General features: G+C 39.6%; 1 protein-coding gene across 3 annotated transcripts in view; it reads right to left on the bottom strand.

The window, feature by feature from the left end:
- The window catches only part of HP1BP3 (heterochromatin protein 1 binding protein 3), a 34846-nt gene extending 10731 nt beyond the window's left edge, over positions 1 to 24115 (bottom strand). Inside the window, exons 1-8 of one of the 3 annotated variants that reach the window (XM_024749755.1) lie at positions 23948 to 24115; positions 19245 to 19440; positions 18710 to 18806; positions 15964 to 16117; positions 14479 to 14638; positions 11939 to 12082; positions 10025 to 10105; positions 8655 to 8809 (exon numbers count right to left, since the gene is read on the bottom strand). In XM_024749755.1, the coding sequence (XP_024605523.1) occupies positions 8655 to 8809; positions 10025 to 10105; positions 11939 to 12082; positions 14479 to 14638; positions 15964 to 16117; positions 18710 to 18806; positions 19245 to 19340 (887 nt within the window). In that variant the 5' untranslated portion in view covers positions 19341 to 19440; positions 23948 to 24115. Of the gene's footprint in view, positions 1 to 8654; positions 8810 to 10024; positions 10106 to 11938; positions 12083 to 14478; positions 14639 to 15963; positions 16118 to 18709; positions 18810 to 19244; positions 19441 to 23947 lie in introns of those variants that run through there. The other 2 variants (XM_024749754.1, XM_024749756.1) reach the window with 2 other exon arrangements.
- Positions 24116 to 24259: the final 144 nt, after the last annotated feature.

The following is a 24259-nucleotide window of genomic DNA, read 5'->3' as shown; positions in this document are numbered from 1 at the left end:
CTAATTCTGATATTCTCTGCGGCAAAATTCCTGATTTTTTAAAAGTACATACACATTAACAAAAAATGGAGTTGTTTCTTACAAACCAGTATCTAAGGTCAGCCTAATAAAACACATTCCATGAGAAAGAAAATAGGTTGTTTTTAACATAGTATCTCTGCCTTAAGAGGGTTGTATTAAAAAAAGCAAAAACAAAAACAAAAAACTAGGTCATCAAAACCAAATGGCTGGCAAGAAGAAACCGAGTATCATTAAAAACATAAGAACAGGAATTCCCTGGTGGTCCAGTGGTAAAGAATTCGCCTTCCAATGCAGGGGATGCAGGTTTGATCCCTGGTCCAGGAACTAAGATCCCACATGCCACAACTAAGCCCAGGTGCCACAACTACTGAGCTTGTGCGCCTCAATGAGAGAGCCTGTGTGCCGCAAACTTCAGAGTCCACACGCTCTGGAGCCTGCGTGCCATGCTAGAGAGAGAAAACCTGCACATCACTACTAGAGAGAAGCCCGTGTGCTGCAACCAAGGCCCGACACAGCCAAAAAAAATAAAAGTAAATAAAATAAAATATTAAAACAAAAACAAAACAGAAACACATAAGAACAAAGTGTTGAGGCAAGAGCTGCTCTGTCAAGGAGCAATGGTCGGAACGGTGGGTGAAGAATGTCAGGTGCAGGGAGAAATCAATCAAGTTGACTTAGGGCTTAAAGGGGTCTGTGGTACGGAACAAGACAAAATGGAAAGCTATACACCCAGGCCAACAACAGGACATCTGAAGAAAGGGTTAATCGTAACCCAAAAGTTAAGAGATGTGTTTTGCCACACCTCCCCAGAATTACTAGAATAGCACCCAAGGAGCAGAAAATCATGAGACTTCTTTGAAACTGATTACTTGATAAGTTGAAAAGATTAACAACTTGGCAGCCCACTGAGGGGCAGAATGATGAGGGCCAAACTATTACCACTTGAGGTGATTTATCGAGCTTTGATACTTTTGTTTGGAGAAGAAATTTTGAATCTTTTCTCCAACCACTAAACATTACAGCCTGAGCTGACACTAGAGTTATTAATTACATTATCCACATGTTTGGGGTAGAAGGGTGGAGGGGATCCCCTGTTCTAACAGGATGCTAAAGAGCAGAAACCATGCTATCAAATCTTGTACATCCTGACACTCCAAATGAAGAAACTCCCTCTCCACCAAATCACAATCCAAGTATTTCTAAGCCAGTGCTATTCCATTCAGGACAAATATGATTTATGCCATAACCCAAAACACACTCAAAGTCATTCACCCCACAAGTATTTACTGAGTATTTATTATGGTTATGCAGGAATAAACACTTAGATCTAGTCACTAAACTCAAGGAATTTAAGAGATGATGAATACATAATAATTATGGTAGAGAATAATAAGGTTCAGGGTTGAAGTATGTGCATAGAGCTTTGGGAACACAACTGAAGGAATGATTTAACTGTCAAACAATTTTACAATTAGTTGCTCTGTAAGTTAGATTCCAATGGAGGATCATACAGCTTAAGTTAAACACTGAAACCCTAGTCTCTTGTATCACATTAAACAACCAATCTGAGAAGTATCTTCTTTTTTGGGGGGCCATGCCGCGATGCTTGCGGGATCCTAGTTCCTCGATCAGGGATCGAACCCAGGCCCTTGGCAGTGAAAGCTTGGAGTCTTAACCACTGGACTGCCAGGGAATTCCCTGATAAGAGTCTTCTTAACGAAGGCTCAAATGCTTCAGGAATGAGTTATCAGTTAAATAGGTTCCCTTAACATTTTTGTGTTCTCAGCAATACCAGTCATTACCTTAGCATACACCTTATCCTGGGCCTTTAGAAATCTCACAGTTCTATCACTCACTCCTACCTTCAGGTAAAACCACACTTACCAAGTGCTTCAAAGCTTCTCAGATTGGCCCTTTCTCTCTCATCACTGTTATAACCTTCGTACAAGCCACCATGGTCTCCCTTCCGGGCACCGTGCTGCTGTTTTCATAGGGCACACCACTACTAAGTCAATAAGCCTATAAGGGCCTCCTTCACTATGTGACTCAGTTGATCAGGTGTCAGGCCTTAATGCGTCCACCCAGCTTCAAAGCTTTCCATGGCCTGGTGCCAGCCCTTGTTAGTCTAGATCCAGGCAGGCTTCTTTCCGTTCCGCAAAAAGAATGCCAACTCCTGCCTCTGAAATATTTTCATGAAGCTCCTTTAAGATGCCTTCTCCACTCTATCACCACATCTAAATTCTACACATTCTCTAGACCCATCTCAATGGGATGGGACCCGACTGGATCCTCACCTTGATTGGATGGGGCGCCCAATCAATCCCCATCTGTTTAACTCACTGCTAACTCCCAAGCACAATTCCTTTTTCTGAAAAATTCTAGTCTGTATCACACCATTCTGTACCTATGATGGTGCTAACTAAGTGCTGCTGTAAATGTTTTACACGTATGGAATAAACAAGAGAATACAACAACCCCAAGAAACAGGTAGTACTATTGCCCATACTTTACTGAATGGGAAAAGTTAAGTGACAGAAAAATTAAGTCATTCCTCCCAGATCACACAGCCAGGCCGTGGAAGAACCAGGTTATAAACTTGAGCAGTCTGATTCCAGATTTTGCATTTTTACTTACTATGCTAGGTAGGCCTGCACTTTCCAATATAAGACAGCCCTGGACAGTGGAAAAAGCAAGAGGTTATAATGGAAAAATGAAATAAAGTTCTGCTTTCACCAGTGAATAGCCGAGTAACCCAGGGTAAGATCTTTACCAGCAAAATTGAGGTAGGAATACCTATTTTTAAGTCTATTTTGAGAATTACAGAAAACAATGCAAAATAAATGTTTTTAAAAGCCCTATACAAAGTTATTTTATACAATTTGTTTATTATAACACATTTATAACAAATTTTTATATTTATTGTAACAAGTTTTTCTTTTTAAAAATAAGATGAATAGAACAGCTTAATTAGAAAGCAGGGAATAGTGAGTGATTGTCGGTGGCTATGTTTTTCAACTGTGGAGAAAGTCTACACTGAGAGAGATAAAAACGAAAGCAATGCACAAAGCGAATGGAAGGTAAGGGAGGGAGTGGCAGGAATCTAAGAGTTACATCAATCTGTTAGAAACGCATGGACAGAATTAAGAAGATCAAGACTCTTGAAAGTACTTAGAGTTTAAACTGTTAAGAAATTAAGGGATCTCCAGAGAAATGAATATGTTTAGAGAAAAGTATGGGGGTAAAATTGCATCTTGGGCTATGCTCATATTTTGGTATGCACAGAAAGAGAAAAATCAAGAGAATATGATGAAGTTACACCATACACAAGGATCAGACATTAAAATTTGATTTCTAATGTCATATGACAGCATTACCTTTGAGAGCACCTTCTTAGAGGCCAACCCAAAGCCTATGTAAAGCCAACATACCCCATTTTTCTCTAGGGTTGCAAAAAACATTGTTAATAAAGGAGGTGACTTGCGTGTTATATAAAAACACTGTCTTTAAACATTAGAATCATATTTAGTATGGTGTGATGCTCATACCATGAGAACCACGTTGGAATTGAGACTCACTAATAATACTAACATTAGATGAGTTATTATTACATGCCAGGCACTGTTATTTATTTATTTGGCCGTGCCGGGTCTTAGTTGTGGCATGTGGGATTTTTGTTGTGGCATGCAGGATCTTTTTTTTTTTTTAAGTTGTGGCATGTGGACTCTTAGCTGCAGCAGCATTCGGGATCTAGTTCCCAGACCAGGGATCGAGTTCCGGCCCCCTGCACTGGAAGCGCAGTCTTCACTACTGGACCACCAGGGAAGTCTCAGGCACTGTTCTAAGTGCTTAACACATACTAAGGTTCCTAACAACTCTATGACTTAAACACTGTTTATCAATGAGGAAACCAAGACACAAAGAGATAACTTATTCAGAGATATAAAGCTAGAAATGACAGACTCAGGATTTAAACATAAGGGTCAGGTTCCAAGGTCTGTGCTCTTTACCACAATGCTCTACAGCCTCCAGTGTACGCTAGGAGAAATTCATGTCTCATCTCATATGCTCCAGGGCAAAAGTTCCTTGAGTGAAATGGCCAGGTAAAGTGCCCATACTAGTTCACTCATTCAACTAATATTTATTGAGCATGTACTGTATGCTAGGCTTGGGAAAAACAGAAGTGAACAATATAAAAATCTGCCATTTTGGGCTTCCCTGGTGGTGCAGTGGTTGAGAGTCCACCTGCCGGTGCAGGGAACATGGGTTCGTGCCCCGGTCCAGGAAGATCCTACATGCCGCAGAGCAGCTGGGCCTGTAAGCCATGGCCGCTGAGCCTGCGCGTCCGGAGCCTGCGCTCTGCAACGGGAGAGGCCACAACAGTGAGAGGCCTGTGTACCACAAAAAAAAAAAAAAACAAAAAAAAAAACTGCCATTTTAATGGGATGAACAGGTAATTTTAAAAAAGGCAAATAAAATACACAGTATGTTAGAATATGATGAGTGCTATGGAGAAAAATAAGGCAGAGAAATAGAATTCTGCATGCTGGGAGAGGAGGGAAAGGTTGCAAATGTAAGTTAAATGGTCCTATCAACCAAATGCAATGAGTGGACCATGTTTGGATATTGACTTGAAAAAAGCAACTGTAAAAAGTCATTTTGGGGGCTTCCCTGGTGGCGCAGTGGTTGAGAGTCCGCCTGCCGATACAGGGGACATGGGTTCGTGCCCCGGTCCAGGAAGATCCCACATGCTGCGGAGCGGCTGGGCCCGTGAGCCATGGCCGCTGAGCCTGCGCGTCCAGAGCCTGTGCTCCAGAACTGGAGAGGCCACAACAGTTAGAGGCCCGCGTACCGCAAAAAAAAAAAAAAAAAAAAAAAAAAAAGTCATTTTGGAGACAACTGAGGACATCTGAACATGGTCTGGGTACTGGATAATGTTAAGGAATTATTAGTTTAGTTAGGAATTAGGTTAGTATGATGGTTATGTTCTCTCTACATTTATGTGTATGTCTGAAAATTTCCAAAATAAAATGTTAAAAAATGGTACGGTAATCAAGGCAGGCATGTGGTGATGATACGAGAGTAAAAACTGAAAGGAAGTGAAAGAGTGAGTAAGGTGGGTTGTGAGGGAAAACCACCCAGGCAAAGGGAACAGCAAGCGTGAAGTCTCTGAGGCCAGTAAGGGACAGAAGAGTAGTAGGAGATTAGGTTGGAGATGCAATGGAAGCATAGTGTCTTGTAGGCCATTTTAAAGACTCTAGCTTTAAACTTTTTAACTGTGAGGTGGTTGAGAAGCCACTGGGAGGTCTGAGCAGCAACGTGGTATGGTCTAACGTAATTTTATTACTATTATTATTTTTTGTGTGTTTGTGTGTGGTATGCGGGCCTCTCACTGTTGTGGCCTCTCCCGTTGCGGAGCACAGGCTCCGGACGCGCAGGCTCAGCGGCCATGGCTCACGGGCCCACTTGCTCCACGGCATGTGGGATCTTCCTGGACCGGGGCACGAACCCGTGTCCCCTGCATTGGTAGGCAGACTCTCAACCACTGTGCCACCAGGGAAGCCCCTAACTTACATTTTTTAAAAGTCTCACTCTCACTGCTATGTTAAGAACAGGCTGAAAGGGAGGGAGCATGGGAGAAGCAGGAGATTATTGCTCTAATGCATGTGAGAGATGATGGTGGCTTCGAAAAGAGTGAAAATAGTGAAGGTAATGAAAAGAGGTCTGTTTATGAATATATTTTAAAGACAAAGTAATTTTTTATAGATTACATTTAGGTGTGAGATAAAGAGACCAGGACAAACCCAAGGTTTTTGGCTTCAGCAACTGAAAAGATGTTATTGCCACTAACTGAGATGAGGGAGGTACGGGAAGTGCAGGGCCTTTCTGGTGGGGCGGGAGAGATGGGGCAGGAGGGACGGGCGAGGGTGGGGTGGGGATCAACAGTTTAGTTTTGGACATGTGAAATTAGCCACACAAGCGGTGATGTCAAACAGGTGTCTGTATATACAAATGTGGAGCTAGGAGGGAGGTATGGGCCAGATTTATATACCTGCATATTAGTATTGTGTAGGTGCTATTTAAAGCTTTGAGAATGCCAAGAATTACCATTCATTCAAAGTGAATGTGGACAGTAAAGACAAGAGGCCTAAGGTCTAACCATGGGGCACTTGTACATTAAGGAGGCAGGAGATGGGAAATCAGGAATCCTTAGGAGGCTGAGAAAGAATGGGTGGGTAGTGAAGCTGGAGGTAAATCAGAAAGGTGTGTGTGGTGTTCTGAAAGGCAAGTGAAGAAAGTGTTTCAAGCGGGTGGGAGCCATCAACTGTGTCAAATACTGTTGAAAGACCAGCAAGTAAGTCAAGGACTATGAACTGACTACTGTAATCTGCAGTGTGGAAGCCCTCAGTGACACTGACAGGAAGAAGTATTTCAGGTAAAATGGTGGGGGTAATGTATGACAAAAGTGGGTTTAAGACAAAGTAGGAGGAGAAAAATTATAGGCAGCAAGTATAGATAGACAACTCATACTTTAAAACTGTACTTTTCTTGTTCTTTTGTTCGGTCAAGCGTTAAGTACGGCTAAACTTTCACGTTAAATATATGTATGGCAGGATTCCACTACAGTCAGTGGTAGAGAAAATCAAAGTAAAGGAAAAAAGAGCTTCAAAGAAAGAAGTTACTATTTAATAAGGTAATAAGAAAAGGTCTTCAAGTTCATCATCATCTATGGGCTGACAACCCACCTATTTTCGGGCAAATTTTGTTTCAACATAAAATGACAACGGGACATGTTCCCAAAGACATGGAGCAAAGTTACACTGCAATCACCAGCATGTCTCATGTAAGTAAAGTAGAACCGTAAGGAAAGAAAAAAGCTGGGGGAGGATACAGTCTCTAGTCACCAAAAACAGAGTAAAAAGAGATAAGAGTGAAATGTATGTCCATCTTTAAATGCGCCAAACAATGCGTATTGGACCCAAAGTTATATCTGTGGCTCATAATCAGGGTATAAGAAGCATGAAAAAACCCGGATATTAATTTCAAATTTTCTGCTTCTATGATTCCCCTTTCTTTGGCACTTTCACTAACTGGCCACTCTGAAGACCACTAAGTGCTCTTCTGAGAATGTGGCTTCTGGGCTGAAAGCCCTGCAATTCTAACTGTATGCCTCAGTAATCCAAAGTAAATACCAGTACTGAACTGTATCAGGACAATGTGCATCCAATACAGAAACTGTCTGTAGAAAGGACTCTGGATTAAACACAATTTCCCAGAAATCAATGTAACAAAGATGTTACACAAACACATTCAAAACACAAACTGTGAATTACAAATTTGAACAATGTGTCTGCATGAATCCACAAGCACATGTGACAATCTAATCAGTCTAGATGCTTTTAAGTGGCAATTATTTTACAAATGAATTACGATCAAAATTCTCTCAGAATTTTACATTAAATGTTTAAATGATGAAAATATTATGCTATTTCTATGCAGAAGTGCTACAGAAGCCTGAAGTCTCCTATGTTCTCAGTTACACATCTAAATAAAAAATGAGCTACCAACCACCTCATCCCCTATTAGGACGGTTACTATCAAAAAACAAACAAAAAAACACCAGAAATAAGTGTTGGTGAAGATATGGAGAAATCAGAACCCCTGTGCACTGATGGCGGGAATGTAAAATGGTACAGTCACTGTGGAAAACGGTGTGGTGGTTCTTTACATAGTTAAAAATAGAATTATCCTATCATCCAGAAATTCTACTTCTGGGTATTTGAAAACAGGGTCTCAAAGAGATATTAGTACACAAATGTTCACAGCAGCATTATTTCACAATAGCTAAAACATGAAAGCAACCCAAGTGTCCAATGACAGATGAAAGGACAAACAAAAGGACAGACAAAATGTAGTGTATACATACAATGGAATATTATTCAGCCTTAAAAAGAAGGGAAATTCTCTAACACGCACAACAACATGGATGAACCTTAAGGACATTATGCTAAGTGAAATAAGCCAGTCACAAAATATACTGTATGATTCTACTTATATGAGGTATGCACCTAGAGCAGTCAAACATTGTAGAGACCAAGTAGAATGGTGGCTGCTAGGGACTGGGGGATAAGGGGGAACAGGGAGTTCTTGTTTAATGGGTACAGAGTTACAGTTTTATAAGATGAAAAGAGTTCTGGAGATGGGTGGTGGCGATGGTAGCACACTCTGGAAGTATTTAATACAACTAAACACTGTTACCACTGCAAATGGTTAAGAAAGTAAATTTTACATTTATGTGTATTTTATCACAATAAAAAAATTAAAAAAATAATCAGCAGCTGAGAGGACATCGTTTAATGCTGAATATTCTAGCAGCCGACATCATGAAAAGTTACTCTATCAGAGTCTTGTGAAAGTCAACATGCGGTTTGAGTTTCAAAAAGAAACTACATATGGAGATATGAAAAGGAAAATATAATGGGACAAAAAATAAAACCCACAAAAAAAGGTTTTATTCCTAGCTCAACTGAAAGTAATCCTTACTGAATATTTAATCTTTCTCCTTTCTCATGAAAAAGGGGCTAAGGAAGTAATACAGACATCTGTGTTTTAAAGTCCAGGCCTCTGGCTCATACCTGATGTCCACTCTAAGTTTAGGGTAATACTGAGACACGTATTTCCTGATGAGACTGTAGGAAGCTTCTTTAGGTTCACAAAGGCGAGTAAAGGCCAGTGGGAGGATATCCTCCAATTTTACTTGTGGTTCTGGATCCACTGCAGAGCTCCTGTTCTGAAATGTAATATCAAAAATTATCATCATTACAGGATATAGAGTTTTCTTTTCTAATGCTTCTATATTCAACTCAAGGGCTTTCCCAAGCTGACTGCCAAATCAAATAAGCAAAAGAAAACTATTCCTTTTTAGCACATTCAAACAATTCATACCACAGTGGTGTAATGTCACTTGAGTGGCAACTTCTTTTGAGATAAAAGTTTCAGGGTGGCGCAGTGGTTAAGAATCAGCCTGCCAATGCAGGGGACACGGGTTCGATCCCGATCCGGAAAGATCCCCCATGTTGCGGAGCAACTAAGCCCGTGCACCACAGCTACTGAGCCTGCACTCTAGAGCCCACGAGCCACAACTACTGAGCCCGCGTGCCACAACTACTGAAGCCAGCACACCTAGAGCCTGTGCTCCGTGACAAAGAGAAGCCACCGCAATGAGAAGCCCGCGCATCGCAATGAAGAGGAGCCCCCGCTCGCCGCAACTAGGAAAGCCCACGCGCAGCAATGAAGACCCAACGCGGCCAGAGATTAAAAAAAAAAAAAAAAATTGAACTGGGAGAGTTAAAAATATATATAAAAATTAAAAGGTATTAAAAGTCTTAATTCGTTCTTCAATAACAAAGAATGAAAAGGATCATGCAGCACCAGACAGCACTGTACAAAAAAATTCATTTTGAAAGTCTGGAAGCCTTAATAAAGAAAGTACAAAAAGCCCCCGTGCTGTAACACTGGAGATGGAGAGGAACAGTCATGATTTCAACTACTGACACAGAGGAAATATTACGTATTTCACTTTATTATCGAATACTTTCCATAAATGAAATTATGTGTCTGGAGGAGGGGGAGTGTTAGTATCTACAAAAAAGAAAAACTGGCTTAAGATATAGCTTTAGGGTCTAATATTGGGTAAACACGTACTTGTATGCCTCTTCTAGTTTAAAAGGTATTTCACAAAAAAGCAGTATAACTCATACAGCTGCCCATAGTTCAACAGAGGGCAGTTAGGCCCACGGGCTCTGGGGCTGGGGTGCCTGGAGTCGCACACTGTCCCGTCCACTCTCTGGCTGAATCATAATGAGCAAATGAATTGTAACCTCTCCAGGCCTTCAGAGAAAGGCTGCGTCCTGCACAGGGCACACAGCGGACACTCGGCGACACTGCACTGTGAGCAGTAGTGACGGTATGACAGTGCTCAAGCAAACTGGTACAGACTTCTCACCTTTCTGTTTCTGGACTTCTGAGGTGTTTTTCTTGATTTCTGGACCACAATAAAACTCCCGGAAGCACCTTTTCCTTTTACCTAAAGTAAATTAACTTTAGTTGCAATAACAGGTATTTTTATTTTAAATTATTCTGGCACTCATAATGATAACTTTATACTAGACTAAGCGAATCACAGGGCATGGTGATGCAAGAACTAATGTAAAGTGCTCCTGAGCTCTTCAGACAAAAAAGAATGGATGAGTCAAAAGACTTGGGATCAAATCCTATTTATGGTACCATTTAGCTATTCAATACTGGACAACCTCATAAACCCCCTGAGCTTTTGTTTCCTCATCTACAAAAATGGTGATACCAGGTTAAACAGTCTACTGTAAGCTTTCAAGAAAAAAAATAAGTGAGAAAACCTCTATCTTGAAAGGAAGACAGCTCCTTGGCAGAAGTTCAGGCCTAGTTAATCTCAGGCCACAATGCTTCCTACAGTTTGCCCGTTACAGATTATTACTGCATATGGGAAAGGTTATCTAGCAATTTTAGTGATTGCACATGACGGTATGTGGAAGTCTTAGTCTTAGAATGTACTTCCACAGTTTACGAAGTGCTGTCATAGAACTTCACATTAACCTGAGTCCTCCACACCTTAGCTTCACCTACCCTGCTGTGAATACAGCAATCAAACGGAAATGCTTTCAGCCTATAAACTTGTTGACGCATCAAACTGAGGGTCAGCCTACGAGGCAAAATAGGTCACAAACTATATTTTCAAAAAGAAAAACATGAAGCCAGCTAATAAACCGTGCTGACATATACTATGATACTAATTATAATGGTTAGATAATATATTTTAAGCAATGATTATTTTAAAGGCCATTTAAATATCAGTTTTACAACATTTTGAGAAAGGCAGAATGTAAGCTCCATCACAGGACTGTTTTACTCACAGATGGACCCCCAAGCACCTGGCACACAGGACACACTCAATAATATATTTGTGGAGTTAAGTACTTGTTGAAAGTTCCTAAGAGGAATTTAAATGCCTGAGTGGCACAGAATTCTGTTATTAATCAAACCATGCAGAAAGATATAGAAAAAAGGCAACAGGACTCAGGGAATGCAGTGAACTAGATCTTCAGAACCATCTTTGCTATTACCATGGGACCTTGGTAGTTACATCCTCCCTCTGGACCTCTGAAGATTGACAAGAAAGTTCATTCTAGCTAAACAATTTTCTTTTTAAGTTGAGGTATAGTTGATTTACAATATTATATTAGTTTCAGGTTACAATATAGTGATTCAAAAATTTTATACATTATGCTCCATTTAAAAGTATTATAAAATACTGGCTATATTCGCTGTGTTGTACAAAATATCCTCATAGCTCTAAGTAAAGTTTTGATGTACTATGCAAAGTAACATGGATTTATGCCTGAAATCAATATTGGTTTTAGTATTATTCTCAATTTATTCAGGTTTATCTGATGCTCCCAAAAGCCTTAATAGTTTCAGATACTAATAAGTTAAGGTGAACCTATGTGCAAATCTAATTTATAATGATAACCAGTCTAGCCACAGAAGCTAGGCCTTACAACTAACAACCCTAAGACAAGAACAATTACCTTTTCTGCTGCTGCAGTAACTGGACTCCTCAACCCCACTTCTAATCTGCAGCACCACATAATCTCAAGCACAAGCAGCCCCCCAAAAGTTCAATTAAAAGTACAGGCCGCTAGAAAAAAGTTACATTACCATACTGCTTCTGCTCTCTAGAATAGTTACCTTTAAGCTTTTCATCATCATGTTAACTTATTTTACCTAACAAATTCACAAAGCACAAAAAGCCTAAATGTTACTACATATGGATTTACAGCTAATACATGTTGAAATGATCTTATTACAAACAACCATTTAATACCTGTTTGATAACACCTCTATTTAATTCTCTTTTCAGTGCTTGTTTAAGGAGGTAGCCCCTTCTCTCCAGCTCCAGAGAAGGGTACTTATGGATGATATATTTTCGAATAGCAACCACGGATGCACCACTCTTCTGGAAGCATGCCTAGGAAACAGATTTATCAAACCATACATATTAATTTAAACTAGCTGTTTTTCATGTTTTCTGACACCTATGTTTTCAAAATAAATTATTTTGGAAGTGAACTTGATAATGGATGATAAAAATGGCAGGAAAGAGTGAACAGTATTGCAGGTAACTTCAGTTCATCATGGCTGTGGAGAAATACAGAATTAACAATATTTCTGCAACAATTTTAAATTGTTCAAAACAGCCAAAGAGAAGATACAACATGTGAACAACATTCTGTGTGTTAATGAAGAAGCTCTTTCCATTCTAATTCTATTCTGTATTTAGAAGACAGGTCTTTAGCATTAAAGTGAGGAAAGCAGGGCACTTCTAACCCTTGTAGATTCACGGATCTGGCCCATTTTATGGAATGAACTTCAGCACACCAGAACCAGTATTCCTCTGCAGGCTTTGTGTGAATGCCAGCAGATACCATAAGCAAAGATAATCTGAGTAAATGGCACAAAACTGGGTTTACAGATGCAAAGCCTTAACGGGCGTTCTGGACAATGAGAGCATTCGATTGCAATTTAAAGTGCCCTCCCTCTTCCTTTTCCATCCTATTTATCTATATTCCATTTGACTAATGCCCGTGGAAAACTGAAGTAGGTCACTGCGTCACAAAGGCAGCAATTCTGTTTCAAAAGCTTTACATTTTGAAGCACACAAGCAGCATCTATTATCTAATGAGCTAGTCCACCAGTTTTGTGTAGCCATTGTCTATAAAATGACCATAGGATTTACTCACTGTCGTTGCATAAAGACTTGGTTGAATGTTATTTTATACACTGACAATAAAGAAAAATAAGTCACAGACAGATGAACCAGAAAAGACTGTACAACACAATTTAATATGGATTGTGTTAAAATGAATCACCTGCTTCAAGCAAATGTCTCTGACCTATTACAACCTACTGAAGTTTTCTCCTGATCTTATAAAAAAACACAAAGAAAATCAAGCAGAAAAGCACATTCTAATGCTAAAACAATCCCTGCTCCACCAAACTGAATAAGATGAAAATAGGTATCAAGATTCCTGTTCAATTCAGAAAATGGAGTCAATGGTCTGAAATCATGATTTGTTTACACTGCATGGAATACACGATATATATATATATATATATGTATATGTATGTATTTCATTTGTACAAACATGCATAATCATATTCAAACTATTTTTCAGGCCTAATTATACTGTTTAAATTTTTTGTTTTATTATCTTAGAATTTTAGTCCCTTCTCCACCCTCACTGTAACCCTGCTCCTCCAAACCTAGACTGAGAGGTCACAAAGTGAAATCCTTGAAGAAAGGCTACACAAAGAAAAGAGATCTCACTATAATCAAGCTATATAAACCAAGAAAGTTTTCTTAATGAGTTGAGAGTTGTCTTGAAGGAGTGTAGGGAGAGGTCTGAAGGCAAACCTTTTTTCCAGTTTGTTAGTGCCGTCTTCTCAAATTCTAAGTATGACCACCAAGCTCCTCTTTCCTATGTAAACCACCGCTGGTTAAACTGATCTGAAGCCTTCTCTCCCCAATTCTGACTCAGATCCTAGCAACACGGTCCCTGAAATCAGAGTGTGTCTATGGCTTCTACTTTAACTCCTCTTGTCATCTGATCATGTGAAATAAACATGGCAAAATGAACCAGAAAAATTTACACACAAAAAGGCAAGGTCAGATTAGAAGATACCCTTAAAACAGGAAAACAGTATCTGATGATCACACAAGCTAATGAAAGTCAATGAATTATAGCAAAGTTATAAAGCTATGGAAGGAGGATAGATTTTGCAAGTATTCTGGAATGACTAGGTGATGAAGCAAAGTAGTGACGTTTCTAAAAGAGTTCTGGTGTGAAAGATAACCAACTACTAATATTAGACATAAGCTTTGAAAATGAACCTAAAGATAGTATACTTTTTTGAAATAAAAATTTTCTCATTGCTATTCAGTTACCCTGAGTCACAATTCAATTTCATAAGGGCAAGGACTCTGTCTGTCTTATTCTATGCTATATCACTAGTAGGACTGCCTGCTACAAAGAAGCTAGTCCTTAATTGTTTGTTGAATGAATTAACATGTTCAGCCTTCAAATAAAAACTATACTGAAAATAAACTGAGTTTTTAAAAAAAACATCTAAAGATAAGTTAAAAATACTTGCTATAGTAAATCTGAGTTTTTAAAAAAATTAACAGTGCTCACCAAATGTGATAATATTATAAAAACATGAACTTAGCAATGGCTTTCTTCTATTTAAATCTCTTTTAGGAAGCAGAGCAAGATTTCTGATGCCTGCACAGGAGTATGCCATTTTCAAATACGCAAGAGACAAACAGAATAAATCTAAGATGAACTGCTTGAAATAAAAACTTGCCTTAATGGCCTCAGTTAGGATTGCATCCATCTTGGGACGTGGGGAGGAAGCCATCGGTGTTTGTTTCTGGGCCCTGGCTAGCTGGCTGGCAGAAAGGGTAGCCCAGGAAGGTATTGTTTTTTTCACTTTCTTCTCCTTTTCTTTAGACTGATCTTTCTCACTTTAAAACAAAGAATTGTTATTATGCAAGATAAACTCTTCAGAAAGAAGTATAAAGTCAGAAAGAAGAAAAGACCAGAGAGGGATAAAAATCAATGTTTTAATTCATTTCCACACTGAGGTGATACGTAAAATAAGCAACATTTTACAAAATAAAACATTTTTTAAAAACTGGGTTCTACAAATGAACCAAAAAGGTGTGCTCTCCCAGCTGCACACAGGAGAGGAGTCATATAAATCAGCACTAGTATGAAGGGCCAGTACATAAAAGAAATGAGAATTTTAAAATGAATTCTAGTAACAACTGCAACAGATGCGATTCAGTACAGTGCAAAGAACTCAAGCTCTGAAGTCAGAAAACTTGGGTTTGAGTCTCAGCTCCAACATTTACTAGCTATATGATCTTAGCCAGTGACCTGAGTCTCAATCTCCTCAGCTGTAAAACAGTAATGTAATACCAAATACTTCACAAGGTGCTGCAAGAAATGATGAGATTACGTTTATAAAAAGTTTTGTGAACCATAAAGCATTATACAAATTTTATTCTAAGTAATAATAACACTCCATGTACCTAAAAGAAAGGGTAGCTGCTAAAAATTCCACAGACCTTACATATACCTATGAAACTGGGATGAAGGATTCCCTGAGGATTATACCTGGAAAGTATAGTTATTTCTAAGTCATTCTTTTATTTAAAATGTAACTCCTGTTTTCACCAACTATGAAAAGAATAGAATGAATGCTACCAGCTGTCCTGCAAAAAAAAATTTTAATTAAAAAAGAATCACCATCACATTGTACAGATCATCAATAGCAAATTTTGCCTTCAGATTTTCAAAGTCACCCTCCAGTTGAATACTTCATCAAATATATACAGAGTTTTAGGTCACTCTAGCCATGTCTTGGTATAGATTAATGCTTTCTAACATAAGCACGTAGAAATAACTCTTTCCTGCAAAGAGGGAGGAAAAAAGTGAAGAAGACTCCCTCAGGTCAGATTTTTAGTCACGTTCCATTTCTGACTGAAATTATGTCAATGTTTACAATAGGAGACACTCCCACAATGAATTCTAAGCACAAAAACACATGCCAAAGCCGAAAAGAATGAATTTTGTATCCGTCAAACCACTGTTCTGATAACTACTACAAATTCTAATAGGCCATACGACTACATCGTAAGCCTATTCCAAAAGATAATTCCAAAAAAAGTAACTCCAAATGGCATGTATCTAGCATAAATTAAGTTGTATCACTTTAAAAAAATGTGACCTACAGTCCTTTTACATAGTCTTCACATACAAATAGCAAGAAGGCATAAGTCCTTACTCCTTTTTGGTTTCCTCAGAAGGCTTGTTTTCTTCCTTCTCTTCATTCTCAGGTTGCCCCTTTGGCTGCTCTGTCTCACTAGATGTAGCAGGTGGAGTTTCATTCTCTTGTTCTTCTACGGTGGAGACAGATTCCTCTGAACTTACATCTGGTTCTAAAAAAAAAAAAAAAGAAATCAGGTGAGTAGAATTGCATCAAGTAAATACATTAGAGCCTGAGTCAATAAAAGGGTAAAAGTTTATCTCTTTAAACAGATAAGCCAAATGTTGCAATTAACAGTTGTATCCTAAAATGAACAAATGATTTATGAGTACACTTTTTTCCCCCGATTTATGTCACTCAAATTGCCTATATAAGGGGTTGCTGATCCAGACCATTAGGTGAGAAAAAGAGAAGGATCAGCAAATTGCACAGAAAGGAAACTCATTTTACCCCAAATCAAAACTCTTGAGTGTTTTACTCTATAACATTTATGATGAGACTCATAATTAAGAAATTAGCCATTTCATAATTTAACAGGCTAATATTAGTAAGGGAATAAATAATAGAAAATTAATATTTATTTTCCAAGTGAAATGATTCTGGCAAGTGTAGAAATATGAGAGGGGGAATACTGAGGTCTGCAGTTGCTGGTCTGTGTCTTTTCTCAGTGGGTCTCCTTGAGCAGCCACTACAGAACACAGAACCCCAGGAAATGGTTAAGCAGAGACTTAAAAGAAAAGGGCATCAGTGGCCAAAACTAGGCAAAAAAAAAAAAAGAGGATATGCTTAAAGAGTTTAGTCATTTAAATTATATGAACTCATTACTGGCATAATGAAGACTTCTTTGGGGCCTTCACATAAATAAGAGAATTTTTTAAAATGCCACTTCCTTCTGATAGCCAAACCACATACATACAATGCTAAAGGAATTCTACAAATTAAAATTCTAAACCGTAAGTTTCAGGATAGTCAACTATAATTTGTAAATCATCCTGGATTATGCTCTTCAACCAGACTTGCATGTAAGTGAAAAATCCTCCCATATATGCTCAGCAAAAATCAAGGCTCTAGAGTCAGATATATCTGGATTCAAGTTCAGACTTTCTAACATTCTAGCTTGATATCTTAGAGCAAGTTCTTTGACATCTCCAAATCTCAGTACCCTGACTTCAGAGTTATTATGAACACAATACAAAATGCTTTAGGGGAAACCTGTAGGCTAGCACTTGTACTGATTCCCATCCTCCTCTGGCCTCTTCTACTGCTTCTAGAGCTGTTACGCAAATATTAAGGCTAGAACTTCAGTATAACAGTGGTATCTGGTGATACAGATCTGCCCCAACGATCTGACCTAACTGGCCGACCTAACTGTGTAAGAACTTACTTTTAGTTAGTCATGTTTACTTATTTTTACATTGCTTTATTCTAAACAAATTGAAAAGCCAAGACCGTTTACTGAGTTTTACCATAACAGCAGGGCTACAAATGAAATTCCACATTATTTTCTCTTAAAGCTTACGGTTTAATAAAGGTTCAATTGCTCAACAGATAATGAGACACTGTTACATATGAGACAATGTTTCCAACTCACAGAACTACTGTGTATGCCTTTTTGGATTTATAAAATTTACAACATGAGTGAAGTCCAATTATTTTCATGTACAAAATACTATAATGGGACAGAGATAAGATAAGCAAACACAACTTGTGAAGTGTCTTACTGGTCCTTTATAAATTCTCGGTTGACTTTTCTAATACCTTACACCTGAATACTCTGGTGTATTCTGAAAACTCACGTTATTAGTGACTTAGTGACTTCAGCTGGCTGTTAAATGCGGCTCAAGATGGGCCATCAAGTGGCTTATCTCAGTGCTGGAAAAAATAACCTATCCTCAACTCACCAGCAACTATTATTTTTTTTAATATGCTGATTCCCATGTCTCCTCACTGCCTTAGGCCAGAGTACCCCAAATGCTTGTAGTATTCGTCTGAGGATTCTGAGACAAAATCCATGCTCAGCTGGAGAAGAGCAGATCCCTAGTGCACTAAGGATAAAGGCATCAAGGGTGCATGTATTATTTTATTGGTAATATATGCTGGTCAGCAAATATTTGGTTCTAACAGCCACGACGGGGACAGCACCATGTGCTCATCCCTGGCAATGAAAAGAAAAGAAAAAGAAAAAGGTCACAAGAACAAGAAAAGCAGTTCCACTTGAAGAAGTGGTTAGAGGTGCCATAAAGGAACACGAATACTCCAGATTGACGGTTCTACCTTTCTCTTGATTTATTATGTTCCCACCTCTGCCTGGCCAATCTTCTCTCCACCAACACCAAAGTTACAAACCAATGATTTGATCGCCCATTTGCTCCCTTAAGGCCTCTTGATAATTTCTGCTTGAGCCTTCCGCTGTCCATCTTGAAGGCCCAAGTCTTCCATTCTTCCAGGGTCTTCATCCCCATGACACTGTATGCCCAGAAGCTACTCTTCGACCATTCCTGTTCTCTCCAACCATCTTTCTGTTTTTTAATTCCAAGAACATGAAATTTTCACCTTCTAAAAATCTTTAGAGACAAGATGAAATTCTTTCTTTGCCCACATGGTCTAGAAATGACATACCAACAGGTACCACCTCTCTCTCTAAATGCCCCCCCCAAACACTGAAGCATAAAAAAAGAACAAGTAAGTTCAAGGGAATTTATGGGACACTCCAAACTGGAGCAGAAACTCTTGCCTTTTGAAGCTGTCCACCGCTTTACTTTACCTGGCTTTTCTTCCTCCCCTTCAGCGAGCTTGCTCTTGGGAGGAGTTTCCCGGGTAGAATTCACAGCTCGACGAATCGGCATGGTGTTATCTTCTACCTTCTAAGAAAAGAAATGGCCATAATCACACATGCAAACAAAATTTCTCTTCTCTCTCTTTTTCAAGGGGCCTAACTGGGTGTCAGAAGATGTAGGAGAATTCTTCAAGTCGACTCCAGGATCTGATGCAAATTACTTTTAACAAGGTTTTTTGATATGAAATATGATTCTTAAGAAGTACTTTTCAATGTATTTTATTTTAGCTAGAATTTCAAATGGAAATAAGTAATTATACTTGATTTGGAATAAATTTAGGTTTTCTCAGGAGTTTGAGGGGAAAGGGAAGATGAAAAGAACTTTGTATCTACTTGATTTGTTCAGATTCACAACCCAGACTCCCCCAAGGAGAGGAAGGAACAGGTACCAAGAAGGACCCAGCAGGGCCTGAAGTCAGGGACTGATCCAAGAGTGAAGCTTCAAGACTGTGTCAGCCCCTACCTCACCTAACTTGTCCGCGTGGATCAGCTGAGCTCCTACTATAAGTGGGAGTGCCTTAGGATGGACGAGTTCACCTTGAGACGTATCAGTCGCCATTTAAAATAATTTCTAGGCCCGAGTACAGGTTACACTCTGAAGCCTCTGCTGTTAACCACAAGGATTTTTCCTAATGGTTTCAGTGTGGTGAAGAATCAACCTAAAGCACAGAAAAGACCTGGTGTGAAGATTAACAGAAACAAAACTAAACTAAAACGTCTAAATTTAATATACATCCAAAGGGAAAAAAAATTCACTATAAAACTTATAGTTAAGCGACAGATGACTTGGTCAGTTATCATTCAGAAAGATAAAATCACTATCAAAATATAGACTATGTAAAAGCAGCGACTAAGACAAATGCACAAGCCACAGCAGCTGTTGCACCTTCCACATGAACAAAGGCAACAAGGACAAGAAAGCTCATGAGGAACCTAACCCCATCCCCTCTGCTAGTATCAGGAACTCAGAAAGGACAGAATAAGGAGACCTAGAAATAGTTTAGTCGATGTTTACTCAAAGATCAGTTTACTAAAGAGAGAGGCTATTGTTGTTACTGTTCTCAAAGGGGTCAGGAAACTTAACTGTAACCTTAACTCCATCTCCATCAGAGAAGTAATACAAGTGCAAAAATACTGCTGAAGAACATGACAGTCTAAGAGCCTCCAGACTCAGAAAAGCAAATTCAGACCATCACCTAGGAGAATAAGTATGCCTCTAAGCCCTTATCTGTCATATTTCTAATGTTAAGTAAAATCAGCACAAAAGAACAAAATTAAAGATTTAAAAATAAAATGCATGTAAATCACTCAAATTTACCTGATCATTAATACCCTCTGCCCCGCCCATCCTCATCTGGGACTCAATAACATTTTATATAAAAACTCTTCCAAAATTTAAGAAAATAATCAGTTAGGCGTTTAGATCTTTGTGCTACTGAACATTAATGAAGACTTGGGAAAGAGCAGACTAGTCACTCAGCTTCTACTTTAAGCTCTAACCCTGTCTAGGAATTTAAGAGCTTTCAATTTGTCAGGTAATAGTTTGAAGCTCCAAACATACAGAATGCTTTCACGTTTACAGGGAAAACCATTTTATGGGAACACCAAGAGCAACGCCAGACTTGTGAACTATCCATCAACTGCAATGAAAGGCAGCTGAAAGAACTCAAGATCATATAATATGCTAAAAACTTATTATTCAAGAGTAAATTAGGAATATCCACGAATATTTAAAAATTATTAACTGTTACAAAAACTACTTAAAATGCTCATATAGCAGTTCACTTCAACAACTATAAAACACAAAAATAAAAAGTTTTCTCATTTGTGAAAAGTTGGGTTTAAGGGCATTACTTAGGTTTGTGAAAGCTAAAAGTCTATCTTGGAATAATTTCAATACATAAACTTGCTCCCTCACCCAACTAGAACTTACATAGTAATACATTTTCCTTGATTAAAAAAAAAGCAAATCTGATGATACTTTTACATGTAAATACCATATAGAAGTAAAACTTCATGATCAGGTTATTCTTGGTGAAGTGATACTGCTAATGAATTCATCTTCCTTGACCCATGATAATATGAGCTAGGTTGAAAATGATACTGTGAAGTCAGCAAAACCTTCAGCAGTCTGTTCATAGAGGATCTTTAAAAAATATTTTCCCTGTAAGTAAAATACTAAAAAAAAAAGTCAAAACCCTTCCAGTCAACTCTATATTTACTAATTGCTCAAAATTGAAAGAAACAGGTTTCAGAAAAGGAGTGGGGGTGCAAAGGAAACTACTCTCAATGCCAAGATGACAAAATTGCCTGAAGTCAGGGCAACAAGTACATGGTCCATAAAGAATTAGACATCATTAACCTGAGGACAAGAATGTTAGTTTAAATGAGGTCAGGTAAGAAGTATGCCTAGGGTGGAATAACTGAGAAATAAGTTGGTTTGCCAATCTTCCTGGCTGCATCCACCAAAAAAAACAGAGCCTGACACCTTCCTGCTTAAAACCTCCCCATCACCACACCCCCTTATTTCAGTCATCTCACCCCTTACTACTCCACCCATCACTCTACTCTCTTGACTCCAAACACACAGATCTTCTTTTGGTCCTCAGTGTGTGCTTTGCACATGCTCTTCTTTTACACTGCAACATTCTTTTCCTAGACACTTCAATTAAGATTTGTGCTCAGTGTCACCCCCTCAGAAAGCCTTCCCATCCTTCTTATTCTTTTTCAGGTTTCTTTATATGGCATTTGTAATAGCATTTAACACCACCTGTAATTCAACATACGTCTATTTACCTTTTTATTATGTGTCTCTTCCAGTGAAATGTAAGCATTACAAGGGATAGGACTATTTCATCACTGTATTCCCAGCACCTAGAAGGATGCCCAGCACATATTGGGTGCTGGATAAATACTGGGGAAAAAAGTTGAATGAACAATGACACCTGACAGTACTTATTACTATATTCAGCAAGTGTGAAGAACACTTAAAAAATAAAACTAAAATTTAAAATTTAATATAAATATTAAGAAACATTTGCCTCAGCTCTGTATTTCCTTAAAAAAGGTCATGAAAATTAAGGCTTCAGTCTATAGCACTTTCTTTTCTTTTGGCCTCTCCCGTTGCGGAGCACAGGCTCCGGACGCGCAGGCTCAGCGGCCATGGCTCATGGGCCCAGCCGCTCCGCGGCATGCGGGATCCTCCCGGACCGGGGCACGAACCCATGTCCCCTGCATCGGCAGGCGGACTCTCAACCACTGCGCCACCAGGGAAGCCCTATAGCACTTTCTTTATAATAGGTTGGTTAATGAGTTATTCCATAAGTTCACTGTTCATCACAAAGCTAACAAAACTATATGAATGGTTAATTCATACTACCTTAACATCACAGGTACTCATTAATTTAACTTTTGTTGCTACATTTCTGAATGATCAGACTTTTAGGCCGCCACACTTGTTTCCTCGCAGGAATCTTATCTGGCTGGTTCACTGCTGCATACTTGGTGCCTAAGAAACATGCCAGGCACAGAATAGGTGCTTAATAAATATTTATTAAGTGAAAGAACGAACAGACGAAACTTGAATAAGTTTTTCATCTGGGTTCTTATATGTGCCATCTGAGTTTACCTGTGGTTTATGTGGTCTTTCTGTGGTCATCAACCTGTTTTTAAAATTTAATGTGAGATTAACATAACAAAGAGTTGCTTTCGCCAAGGGAAGTGCTAAGTTGTTTAAATGCAGGCAACAAAGAAAAGGTTGTAAAAGTAGAAAGTCCGTAATTTCAGAGTTTTAATTTACTTTCTCTACATTGAGAAAGCACTAGAAAAATAAGTAGTTCAACAATGTATTTCAGTTTACTGATATCCTTGAAAGTACACATTTTAGGGAAAGTATTATTTCATATTTTACCATAAAATGTACACAAGACGTTATACATTATAATATCATTAGCTATGCACTGATTACATCAAGTTGCTCTCAATCTAAAATCTTTAACTATATTCAGACTTAACAGGTAATGTCACAAAAAGCATGCGTATAATTAGCTAGCAACTTCTTTTTCACTTTTGTATTTCAATATATCAGTGTCTATATTGGGCACAGATGCTATGGACACTACAGGGATCTATTCCTAAGGCACGCACAATCTAACTGGCTGAAGAGTTAGGATTTTCATCTATACACGAAGAGTTCAGGACACTTTCTCCAAGTTCTCGCCCTCAATCTTCCAATTAAGCTTAAAAACAAGGCCAAAAATAACCTCTTAAAATGTTACTTCTACTTTGAAACACATTACACTAAACTTTTAAAAAGAGCAATAAGAATTTTAAAAGCTCTTAACAGTTTTATGCCTATGCCAGATTAAACAAAACTAAACCATCTTCCAAAATAAAACTAGACACGTGTAACTTCACTCTAAGACAGGCCAGCTTTGTCCATAAAGTCCCAGGTGAATTCCTAGCTGTACTTTTAACTAAATTCTCACTTTTCAATGTAACATAAAGTCGGGAAGCATGATAAACAACAGAAAGAAAATGTATACGCGGAAAGGGCGGTAAAGTTCACCTTGGCCGTCCTCTTGTGCAGGGGTGAACACTCCCTCAAAGTGGTTAAGTGACTCGTCCTCGGTCACAGACATTGGTCAATTCGGTATCAAAATCTCAAATCTGGGCCTCTCACTTCACCACTCCTGCCTCCAACTCTTTACAAACGCCCCTATTCACACGTTTGACTTTATTAGCTAAAATCACATCACCTAAGGAGCTGTGACTAACAAGCTCTAGGAAAGCCATACGGGAAAACGAAAGCTTAGGCCCGCGTCGCGGCGGCAGCGGCAGCAGCAGCAAAGGCTTTTCAGGGGCGCCAACAGCTGACACCGAGCCCAGACCGCCGAGAGAACCGGTTAGAAAGACCAGCAGAGACAAAGGCAGGGAGCGGCCGGTGCGGCGCCGAGCACAAGGCGGGGGGGAGAGCGGAGCCAGGATGAAGGCGGCGAGGCAAAGGGCGGCGAGCTCAGCGGCGGCGGACACCGAGGTGCGCGCTCATTGCAGCTGACAGCTCGGGCTCCCGCTCCGGGATGCGCGCGGGGAGGCCGACGCCGCGACCCGAGCGGCGCGCGACGGAGGAGGCGGCGGACCGCGAGTCCCAGCGCTCGGCGAACTCACCGCTGGGAGCTCCGTAATGGCGGCGGCGGGGGCGGAGAACCCGGGGGGCGGGTTCGCCACAGCCAGTCACCGCCGCCGGCATCTTTCGAACCGGCTCCGAAAACCGCTGAGAGTAGGGTGAGGGGGAGGGCGGGAGCGGACAGCGAGGCCCACCGCGGGCCTCGGGAGCATGCGCAAGACCTCAGCCAATCGGAGCGGGCGGGAGGACGCTGGCGCAGGCGCTCTGGGACGCAGGGCCCTAGATCAGGGAAGAGCTCCCCAACCTCCCCAGTCCAAACAAAACAAGGGCGGGAGCGCGCGCGCGAGAGGGTC

This window comes from Neophocaena asiaeorientalis, unplaced genomic scaffold, assembly GCF_003031525.2.
Source record: "Neophocaena asiaeorientalis asiaeorientalis breed wild unplaced genomic scaffold, Neophocaena_asiaeorientalis_V1.1 scaffold275, whole genome shotgun sequence".
NCBI lineage: Eukaryota > Metazoa > Chordata > Mammalia > Artiodactyla > Phocoenidae > Neophocaena > Neophocaena asiaeorientalis.
The sequence above is the reverse complement of the archived record's forward strand: the minus strand, read 5'-3'. Positions and strand labels throughout refer to the sequence as shown.